At 35.7% G+C, this 11920-nt stretch overlaps 1 protein-coding gene across 5 annotated transcripts in view; it reads right to left on the bottom strand.

The window, feature by feature from the left end:
- MAP4K3 (mitogen-activated protein kinase kinase kinase kinase 3) overlaps positions 1–11920 on the bottom strand; it is a 124899-nt gene that overhangs the window by 33727 nt on the left and 79252 nt on the right. For all 5 annotated transcript variants that reach the window (XM_010855562.1, XM_010855564.1, XM_010855563.1 and 2 more), the window contains 3 exons: positions 9920–9978; positions 2266–2304; positions 1968–2021 (listed from right to left, as the gene is read on the bottom strand). In XM_010855562.1, the coding sequence (XP_010853864.1) occupies positions 1968–2021; positions 2266–2304; positions 9920–9978 (152 nt within the window). The remainder of the gene's footprint in view (positions 1–1967; positions 2022–2265; positions 2305–9919; positions 9979–11920) is intronic.

The raw sequence follows: 11920 nt of genomic DNA, 5'->3' as shown, positions 1-11920 counted from the left end.
AAATATTCTCCCCTTAAAAATACAGTTGTAAAAAAAGAAAAAAAAATTGTACCCAAAGGATTTGCTTACTTGAAACATATCAGATGAAATTTAATCAACCATATAGTAAGACTCTTTGTAGTTACAGTAATAATTCTAGCAGCTACCAATTACTAATTTATAACATTAAACCACAAGATATGTCTACTGTCTCTGTAAACATTTTTCAGTTATTATTTTTTTTAATCAACTCCTGCTATGGACTGAACTGTGTCCACTGAAAATTCGTAGGTTGAAACTCTAACCCCCAATGTGCTTGTGTTTGGGCTTCTAGGGGGTAACTGAGGTTAAATGAAGTCATATGGGTAGGGAGCTGATCCAATAGGATTAGTGGCTTTGTCAGATGAGGAAGAGATCTCCTTCTGTGTGTGTGTGTGTGCACAGACTGCAAAAAGGCTGTGTGAGGACAAAGCAAGAAGGCCACTGTCTACAAGCCAAGAAGAGGGCTTCACTGGGAACTGAATCTGCAGGTACCTTATCTTGAACATCCCAGCCTCCAGAACTGTGACCAATCTCTGTTGCTCAAGCCACTCAGTCTATGATATTTCGTTACGGCAGCCTGAGCTAAAACATATTTTGGTACCAAGAAGTGGGGTGCTACTGTAACAAATACCTAAAAATGTGGAAACAGTTTTGGGACTGAGTAATAAGCGAAGACTGTAAGAGTTAAATATGGACGCTAAGAGTGAGAGGTCAGTGAGAAAACAGCAGAGCTGGTGAGAAAGCTTCCATCTTCTCAGAGAACACACAAATAGGCATTAACAGAATGTTGGTAGAAATGTGAACATTAAAGGCTATTCTGGTGAGGTTTCAAAATGGAAATGCAGTTACTGGGAAATGGAGGAAAGGTAATCCTTCATAAAAAGTGGCAGAGAACTTGGCTGAATTGTGTTGTTCTAGTGTTCTGTGGAAGGAAAATCTGCAAGGGATGAAACTGGATAAGTTAGCTGAGGAGATTTCGAAGCAAACTGCTGAAGGAGTGGCTTGGTTCTTTCTGATTGCTTCTAGTGAAATAAGAGAAGAGAGATGAACTGAAGAAGGAATTACTAAGCAAAAAGGAACCAGAACTTGAAATCTAAAAAATTCTCAGCCTATCCGTATTAGCTCAGAAATGGATGGCATCAGAAAGCATGTACTGGAGAGAATACTACATTTATGCCTGAACTATCACTCAGAGAAAAAAAGAATTCATGGGATTGTACCAGAACAAACACTGGCAGCTTGAACAGAAGATGGACAAGACAAAATGAAGGGAGGCTGTGGACGGGATGACAGAGCTTTCCAAACATGTATGCTTCTTCAAAAAAAGGAAAAAATAAATCCTAAAGGTGATCTAGGGATCATGAGATCGAAATCAGATTGACTTAGATGATATTTAGATGAGTCTTGGACTTTAGAGTTGATGCTGGAAGGAGTTAATAAGACTTTTTGGACTGAACTGTGTCTCCTCAAAATTTATATGTTAAAGTCCTAACTCCAATGTGACTGATTATATTTGGGGACAGTGCTTTTGGGAGGTAATAAAGCTCATTTAACTGCAGTCATAAGAATGAGGCCCTAATCCAATAGGACTGGTGGCCTTATAAAAGAGGAAGAGAGATTTCTCTGTCTGCACGCACACACTGAGGGAAGTCTAAGGATGTACTGAGATGGTAGCCGTCTCCAGCCTGGAGGAGAGCTCTCACCAGGAGGTAAACTGACCAGCAGCCCAGCCTCCAAAACCATGAGAAATAAATCCCAGTCTATGGTATTTGTTAAGGATGCCTGAACTAATACAACTAGAACAGAGAAAAGTAAAGAAACTCTGGTTCAACCCATGATACTACGTGATAAAAGACAGTAAAATTACTTCACTATTAAGCCGTCAGATTTACTCAATCAGGCTAAATGACACTCTTTCTTTTACTAAAAAGGGAAACAGAACTTACTTTTTAGATTCATCATCTTCTCCTTCATCATCTTCTAAATGTGCCACGTGCCCTCTACGGATGAAAAAGGGTAATTTCACTGTTACTAAATGGACTTTACCAAAAAGCTTAAGAAGAAATTTTAGACAATGCAAGAAGAGCTAACACAGGACAGAATTTTATTTCTGTATCTTTTTAGGATTCAGAATATTAAAACAACAACAAAACACTCTTAGGCTATATGACAGAGAAGGGGGCAAATGGACTTGACTCATCTGTAACATAAAATATTATAAACTTAATTAAAAATTAAAGTTACCGCTGATGTAATTCTTCTTCAACAGACTTCAGAAGACTCCTTAGGAGAAAAGTAAAAATTAAAAATAATGTGAATAAAGCAAAGAAATATCAAGTACAATTTTTTTTATCACATTAACCTTATATATAAAATTTTCAAATAAAATACTTTTATTACTCACTAAAAACTTGCTACAATGATCATCTCTATACCATAAAACATCATTTAACATCTATTTTCTGCTGCTCATGTCTTTATACATGTATTTTAAATGAACAAAATAAATTCTAGCGTTTACTGGAAAAATATCAATTCAAACAAAGGACAACCCACCATGAAAGGTCACAATAGAGCTGACAAAGCAATAATTGCAGGGTCACACTCAAGGGTTTCCAGGATTTACATTTTTACCTGGACTATTTTACCTGACACCTGAAATTATATTTTCTTTTTCTTAAGAAAGGTGACACACTTTAAAAAACATCATGCTCTCAGGCAATCCTCCGAAATGAAACTCAACAGGTTGGATCTCTGCAAAAGCACGCATGCATGTGATGTGAATACATGAATGTAGTAGCACTTTGCTTCCACAGAAGACACTCACTTACCTGAAGGATCTGTTCTCCAGTGGTGTACTGGCAAACACATTTACACTTTTGGGAGACTAAGCCTGTATCAGACCAGGTGTGAGGGTTTTACCATTAGGAGCAATTTACAAAACTTTGGTATTCAGGAATGTAAGAGAGAATTCACAGCATTCCTGAAGGTCCCTTACTTCTTTTCCCTGCCCATTCATGCAGCATACCTCCTGTATTATATTCTTTAAGCATAAAAACTCAAGAGCCTTCTTAAAGCTAATGAGATAGAAATACGGTTACTAATAGGTTACTGTGGTAAAAGTGATTCAGCAGAAAATTTACTCTCCTCAAAAGTTGTAAGGTAGTACCTTCTAATCATTTCCCTTTCCTATTATATAAAGTTGAAAAAACTACCCTCAGAATTATCAAAGCATAAAACCAGAGAAAAATGAAAGGTATGGTAAGCTGGTATAAACAATTAACAGAATAGATTTTAGCCATCAAATGTTTTAATTAGGATAGTTAAATAACAATTTAAGTCTTTTAAAATGACAAAATTTTAAGTCTGGAGTTGTAAATGATATAGGAAAACCATAAACTAATTGCAAACCTTATTTTGCATGTAAAAAATTGAGGGACTTTGGTCAAATGTATTATCTATTCACAAAGCTCTTCAAGGACTAGGTCTAAAAGAGACCTAAGAGACCAGGAGGCAGTATAGCAAAATGATTTCAAGCTGTGAAGCAGCCTCTCCACTGTAAGTGATGCGGCCTTCAATCAGTTTCTATGATTTCCCTAAGCTTCAGTTTCCATATCTGTAAAGTGGGAATTACAATAGTATCTAGATCAAAATGTCTATCTGAAAATACAATTAATTAATATAGGTAAAATGCTTTGAATAGTAATTTAGAGTACAGTAAGTATTCAGTCAGTGGGGTTTAAAAAATTATTATTATCAATTAAATTCAGTTCAGTTCAGTCGCTCAGTCATGTCCTACTCTTTGCGATCCTATGAACCACAGCACACCAGGCCTCCCTGTTCATCACCAACTCCTGGAGTCCACCCAAACCCATGTCCATCGAGTTGGTGATGCCATCCAGCCACCTCATCCTCTGTCGTCCCCTTCTCCTCCTGCCCACAATCTTTCCCAGCATCAGGGTCTTTTCAAATGAGTCAGCTCTTCACATCAGGTGGCCAAAGTATTAGAATTTCAGCTTCAACATCAGTCCTTCCAATGAACACCCAGGACTCATCTCCTTTAGGATGGACTGGTTGGATCTCCTTGCAGTCCAAGGGACTCTCAAGAGTCTTCTCCAACACCACAGTTCAAAAGCATCAATTATTTGGCACTCAGCTTTCTTTATAGTTCAACTCTCACATGACCACTGGAAAAACCATAGCCTTGACTAGACGGACCTTTGTTGGCAAAGTAATGTCTCTGCTTTTGAATATGCTGTCTAGGTTGGTCATAACTTTCCTTCCAAGGAGCAAGCGTCTTCTAATCTCATGGCTGCAATCACCATGTGCAGTGATTTTGGAGCCCAGAAAAATAAAGTCAGCCACTGTTTCCACTGTTTCCCCATCTATTTGCCATGAAGTGATGGGACCGGATGTCATGATCTTAGTTTTCTGAATGTTGAGCTTTAAACCAACTTTTTCACTCTCCTCTTTCACTTTCATCAAGAGGCTCTTTAGTTCTTCTTCACTTTCTGCCATAAGGGTGGTGTCATCCCCATATCTGAGGTTATTGATATTTCTCCCGGCAACTTGATTCCACTTGGGCTTCCTCCAGCCCAGCGTTTCTCATGATGTACTCTGTATATAAGTTAAATAAGCAGGGTGACAATATACAGCCTTGACATACTTCTTTTCCTATTTGGAACCAGTCTGTTGTTCCATGTCCAGTTCTAACTGTTGCTTTCTGACCTGCATATAGGTTTCTCAAAAGGCAGGTCAGGTGGTCTGGTATGCCCATCTCTTAAGTAACACTACTCTAAATTAGCAATTCTCAAGGTATGGTCTGGGAATCCTGGAGGTCCTTTAGGCTCCTGTAAGAGGTTTGCAAGGTAAAACTATTTTCATAATCTAAAGCACTTTAAAAAAATACAAACTCATTCACTCTTTTTCTTTCTCTCTTTTATTCTTTCATTGAGAATGAAACTCAAGAGAGTTTTCTGGAGACTATGAGATGTGAAGGGCTTCCCTTGGTGGCTCAGATGGTAAAGAGACTGCTTGCAATGTGGGAGACCTGCGTTCGATCCCTGGGTCAGGAAGATCACCTGGAGAAGGGCATGGCTACCCACTCCAGTATTCCTGCCTGGAGAATTCCATGGACAGAGGAGCCTGGCAGACTACAGTCCATGGGGTTCCAAAGAGCTGGACACGACTGAACCACTAACACATGCTCTTTTCATGTTTTCATGAGATGTATATAAAAATAGATTAGTAACAGATGTGAGAATCCAGCTATGTTCTATCAAGCCAGATAGTAAGGATTTCTGCAAAAAATATAAAACAATGCCACCTTTTTTCCTAATATTATTCTGCTTCAGAAAAAAACAGCTATTCTTCATAAAACAATGTTGTTTGTGGGCCTCAACAAAATGTTTGCTGTATTATACTGCCATATATAAGCTGCTTTTAAGTCTCATGAAAAGAATCAATTGGTATTACAAAGAAGGTACCATTAAGAGTTGGCATTTCACCTCATTCTTAAAGATGAGGAATTTTTTAATACACACAAAAAAACGTTTTTAATGATAACACGGAATGAGTACATTACTATTTGAAATAAAAAAATATTTTGAAGCTTTCAGTACTACAAATATTTATCTTTGTAACCCATATATACAAAAGCTCATTGAAGTCATTAATAATTTTTAAGACGGTAGAGGGATCCTGAGACTAAAAATTTCAGAAGCACTGCTGTATTTTCATCAAATGAAACATAATGTCTTCTAAACTCTACAGGAGGCTTTCACACCATCTTGAGGGGTTAGTCACTAAGTCGTGTCTGACGCTTACAATCCCATGGACTGTAGCCCGCCAGGCTCCTCTGTCCATGGGATTCTCCAGGCAAGATTACTGGAGTGGGTTGCCATTTTCTTCTCCAGGGAATCTTCCCAACCCAGGAATCGAACCTAGGTTTCCTGCACTGCAGTCAAAGTCTTTACCAACTGAGCTATAAGGGAAGCCATCTTAGAAGATCTTAGAAGATATGAAAAAAACTTTTTCTTAAGCATATGACAATATTTTCTGAGCCATTTCTTTTCCAGTAGAGAATATTAGCATTTTAAAATAATTAAAAGGAGAATTTAAAATGTATTTTTATTTTCAGTTTACCATATTTAATTGGACTCATATGGCATTTCACTTTTTAAAATATTATCTTCCTGGGATTAAAGGTTCTATAAAATAAGAGAACATGAAAAAGCAGATACTCTATGGCTAGGGGCTCATATATTTTTAATTCATTTATAAATCTCCTATGATGAGTTAAGATATTTTGTTAATAAAGTTACAGACTTCATGAAGTTTTAACGAAAAGGAGAAAACATGGTTTGCTTTTCAGCCTTTATAGAAGAGAAAATGAAATACAGCTACATTTACATAAAGGTTCATTTATACTAAATATTGCATCTTGAATGCGTTGGAGAAAAATATGATATTGATTTAATCACAAGACTGGATGCAACATAATAAATAATGTCACTATTCACTAGCCTACTTAAATTCCTTTTATGGAATTTTGAGACAGTAATGAATAAAACAAATCAAAAAAGATGCCCCCACATATTAAATTAAATAAAGTCAATCTAAAATGACTAAAAAATTTGGATGAAGAGTTTAAAAATGGTACAATCTGTAAACAGATCATATATTTAAGTGATAAACTGAAGAAACAGACAGAGAAATAAAAAACCACCACCGAAGTGTATGGCATATCTGAATTAGCTGCTTGTTACTATAATTTTTCAAAACTGCCTAACTGGCTCAAAACTATAAGTATTACCCTGATTATATTAAAACACAAAGCAAAAAACCTATTTCTTTAAAACCAAAAGGCAATTTTATTCTTTCACTCATACTCATTTACTCTTACAATCAACATTTACTGAGTAAATACCATAAATAAGGGCAACTAATGTGTTTTTACTAAAAAGGTGCTAAATGTTTTGCAATGATTATTCCATTTCATCCTTAACATACTATGCTGCTAAGTCACTTCAGTCGTTTCCAACTCTGTGTGACCCCATAGACGGCAGCCCACCAGGCTCCCCATCCCCAGGATTCTCCAAGCAAGAACACTGGAGTGGGTTGCCATTTCCTTCTCCAATGCAGGAAAGTGCAAAGTGAAAGTGAAGTCGCTCAGTCGTGTCCGACTCTTAGCGACCCCATGGACTGCAGCCTACCAGGCTCCTCCGTCCATGGGATTTTCCAGGCAAGAGTAATGGAGTGGGGTGCCATTGCCTTCTCGTACTATGAGGTAGGTACTATTATAATCCCCATTCATTAGAGAAAACTGAAGCAGATTTCTCAAAGTTACACAGTTATAGCAAGAAAGAGTTTTGACTCTGATCTGGCATTTATTACTGCTACACTCCAAGGTGGTGCTAGTGGTAAAAGAACCCACCTGCCAACGCAGGAGGCGTAAGAGATGTGGGTTCGAGCCCTGAGTCGGGAAGATCCCTTGGAGGGGCATGGCAACCCACTCCAGTATTCTTGCCAGGAGAATCCCATGGATAGAGGAGCCTGGCAGGCTGCAGTCCATAGTGTCAAAGAGTCGGACATGACTAAAGTGACTTAGCACACACGTGTGCACTGCTATACTTAATTATGCCAGGAATTTCTTTTCACTGATTTAAGTCTTTAGAAGAGAATTTATTTTTAGAACTTTGGCTCTATATTAATAGAAATCAGAAATAATTTTTCTTTAAAAAATAATATCTTGTTGGTTTTTAATAGAAAAGTTGACCCCAATAATAACAGAATTCAAAAGAAAACAACTAAGTCAAAATACGTATGTACTCTATTTAAAAAAAAAAACAAAAAACTCTCTTAGACAGTTCCTATGTGGTCTGGAATAGGTAGAAACCCATAAATGGAAATCTGTCTGCCTGATCACCTATGGAGAAAGCAGAAAATCCTCTGAGTTTTAAAACACTGCCTCGTCACAAGAATAAAGCAGACATATCAGTACAATAAGAGAAGTGCTACATCCATGCTCATGTCACATGTATGTATATATTGGCCAACCTACCTTGCCAGTGATTCGTTATATAGAATACAGTTCCTTAAGCAGGGATCCAATTAATCAAAAAATGAAGGTTGGGCAAATTATTAACATTTTACCTAGCCAAAGTTAACTATATAATATGAAAATGTTTAACAATCAAAAAAAACCCCACAATCAGACAAATGAGAACCAAGGAATCTGGAAACGCACTTAGTGACAGGCTATTTTGGGGGTATTTTTGCAAGTATATAATATAAAAATATATTTTAAATAAACTAAAAAAGGTAAATGAAATATTTTTCCAAATTATCCAATCTCATAAAAATACATCAAAATTTGTTAACAAGATTCTTAAAACTAGGGACCTGAAATTAAGACAAAAATAACACAGAAACACATCAGAATTTTTTACTTGCTAACCCATTATGAGATAGACTTTCCTTTGTTGCCCATCAATAAATCAGGACAAACTATAAAATAACACATTGCTATTATTTTGACAAACTTCATTTTTCTAGCAGGGAAATTTTGGACTTATTTTAAATTTTAGGAAACATAAGGTATAAAAAACAAACCAAAATCTTGAGCTAAATTATAACTAATGCATTTCTCTAGCTTGTCATTCAAAGCCTTCTCTGAGTTAAAAAAAGAATATTTAAATTAAACATTGAATTTATAAAAAAAGAGACAAGATTTTGCATTGCTGCTGCTAAGTCGCTTCAGTCGTGTCCGACTCTGTGCGACCCCATAGACGGCAGCCCACCAGGCTCCCTCATCCCTGGGATTCTCCAGGCAAGAACACTGGAGTGGGTTGCCATTTCCTTCTCCAATGCATGAAAGTGAAGAGTGAGAGTGAAGTTGCTCAGTCGTGTCCGACTCTTCGCGACCCCATGGACAGCAGCCTATCAGGCTCCTTCGCCCTTGGGATTTTCCAGGCAAGAGTACTTGAGTGGGGTACCAATGCTTTCTCCGAGATTTTGCATTACTATCTCTAAATCTGAGAATCTGAGTTGCTTGTCTTTTAGTCACCTGCTTAACTTAAAATATGTCTCAACCCTATAATTTCACTGAAAATGTATTTTGAAATTTTAAGTAGTTCTGATTATTGAAATAATAGCCACACAGCTGGGAAATTTTGTCAATTTAAAGTATTTCCCTATAAATTAGCTTTTATAATGATAATTCATCCATGAACTCAGGAAATGAGACTCTGAGAAACAGCAGACCCTGGCCGGTAACATGCTAATTCAGGCCTATGAACATCTTAGATTGTCACCCTGTAAGCTAGGTGCCGCTTCACTGCAGGGCTGCACCAGCTACACAGGGCCTGGTATAGAGCTGACCTTGAATTAACTGTTGGATTTACTTCTTGCATAAAATATATGATAACTTCAAAAACTTGAGACTCATTTTAACTATTTATTTTCTTAAAAGAAAGTTAAGACAAAGATTTCTAAACAGTGTGACTATTTCCATCTGTTTTCACAGGCCAACACATCTGAAAGATGCACTGGAACAAGTTTTATAAGGAATAAACATGTCAACTCTGCAAATAAAAGCAATACATTGCTGAAACATATATTTCTCTTCAGTTGGAATGTACTTAGCTTTCCCTAACAGTTAAGGTCTACAAAGTAGCTTGACATAAAAAATTTAATGTGATTGTCCCCATTATGACAGTTATTGAGTAGATGATTGGCAAGGCAGTAATAAAAAAAAGTTTAAAACATATTATAAAATATAATCTACCAGACTAGTATAATTTACTACTGTAAATATTTAAAATAAAATTAATAACATATTTAAAGGCAACTTAATTATTCTTAAATTTAAATATAATTTTAAAAGGATTTTACTTACTTGTTTGCACCTAAAAAGTAACTACTTTGGTGTCCTTGTCCATATTCTAGTTGTAGATCCTAATGGTACAAAATAAAATATTTAGCAAAACGGCTGTATATCACAAATCATGATACTATAATAAATATTTTTTAAAAAGAGAAACCTCAGACTTCAAATAAATCTGTATTGCTATATGTTCTTAAAAAGGAGGCAAAGTAGCACTTCCAACAATAAAATATTTCAGAAGTTTGTAGTCTTGCTTTATACATTTTATGATTTAAGTTACCAAAAATATTCTGGCAATTAGTTTGAATAATATATGCAAGTTTCATTTATGGTCACTGCTACTATAATTAACATTTGTAAAAATAAGTTTTTGGAAAGAAAAAGCTTAAATAAGGTATTTATGCTCAAGCTATAAAGAAGCAAAAATGATTACAAAAGAGAACAAGCAACAAAAATCTTGGTTTGACTTTGTAAATAAGATCTGGATTCATTATGTATATACACACATTCACATATTTCTACTACTGCCTCAACAGGTAATAATTTTTTAAAGATTAAAAAATAAGGTGCTTTTTTAAAGTAAATTATACATGTGAACTTGCACAAGATTATAAACTGCACTTAAGGACTTTTAATACTCTTGTAGAGTTACACAGCAAAGCTTCACATGATTATTATTAAGGTAGGTCAACTATTTAAACACGTCCACTGAATGCTACAAGTTGTAGAGCTAAGAGCTGAAATATAAGGGAAATAATAATAAGTATGCTCAACTCATATGCCTTCTTGAGGAAAAAGTGCCTTCCAACAACTATGGAAAGTACAAAGTTTCATTTTCTCCCAGGGTATTTCAAGCACTGTTTTAATGATTAAGGGGGGAATATTTAACATTTTAAATGAATGTTATTTTCATTAGAATACATTAGTGTACTCAAAGTGCTTTCTAATTTTACAAGATATTGCCAGATGCACAATGAGGACTTAATGCAAAAGTTACCTTCTTGGAGCAGCCTTCCAAGACTGTCCAGGAAGACAGTGTGACCTTCTTCATGACTCCACAGTATTTAACACATATGTCTCCTTTAGCATTTACACTGGCTTTTCATTAATTTATTTATAAGTCTATAAAAATAATAGCCAGGCTGTAAGCTCCTCAAACATAGGAAAATTGTTAAATCCATCTTTTTTCCCTATAGCCTAGGGTCTAGCATAGTACCTGGCACACAGTAATTAGGCCCTAAATAAATGCTTGTTCAAATGCCATTTGTTTATTTTCCTGTTAATAAATAATATTCAGCCTCGTTAAGATATACATAGATCACATAAATATTAAGCTGGGAAATATGAGACTTCTAAGCAATACATCACATTTAAGTGAAAAGCATTTTAACATTTAAATACTCTAAGACCTGTCCAAAAAAATATCTGATGAAAATAAAAGTCAAAAGCCTGGTTTAGACAAGGCTCAAATTTTGTCTTCTTCAATAACTGTTTTCTTCCATGCATAACATATGTACTTACCAGTGACAGAAAAGATAATATATCATAAACAAAAAAGATTAGTGAACTGTCACACTAGTATCACATAAAATCCTAATGAAAAAGGACACTTGTTCTCTTTAATTTGTAACGATGTATTTTAATATGATGAGATCACTACTATCATTAGACCACCACACAGTTATTATGCTGTACTATTTAAGGGGTCATGTTACATAGGAACTTTTAAGCTTTGGTAATTAGAAGAGAAAAATACTAATATCAATGCATACCTTATTGAATTCAACTCTATTTTCTTTAGCTACATGTAATTGGGCCCTTCTAAAAGCCAGACCAGCAATCTCTTTAGCCAGTATAATCTCTTAAGCCTTTAATCATACGACAGCTTTCGAAAGCACACATTCGTGCAGAGTGGCCATGGCTTGTGTTATATAAATATAGACAGGTCCTAAGAATAGCTAGCTCATCTGCTACATGACAATTACCAGGTTGATGATAATAATTAAAAAAGAT

This window comes from Bison bison, unplaced genomic scaffold, assembly GCF_000754665.1.
Source record: "Bison bison bison isolate TAMUID 2011002044 unplaced genomic scaffold, Bison_UMD1.0 scf7180017864366, whole genome shotgun sequence".
Taxonomy (NCBI): Eukaryota; Metazoa; Chordata; class Mammalia; order Artiodactyla; family Bovidae; genus Bison; species Bison bison.
The sequence above is the reverse complement of the archived record's forward strand: the minus strand, read 5'-3'. Positions and strand labels throughout refer to the sequence as shown.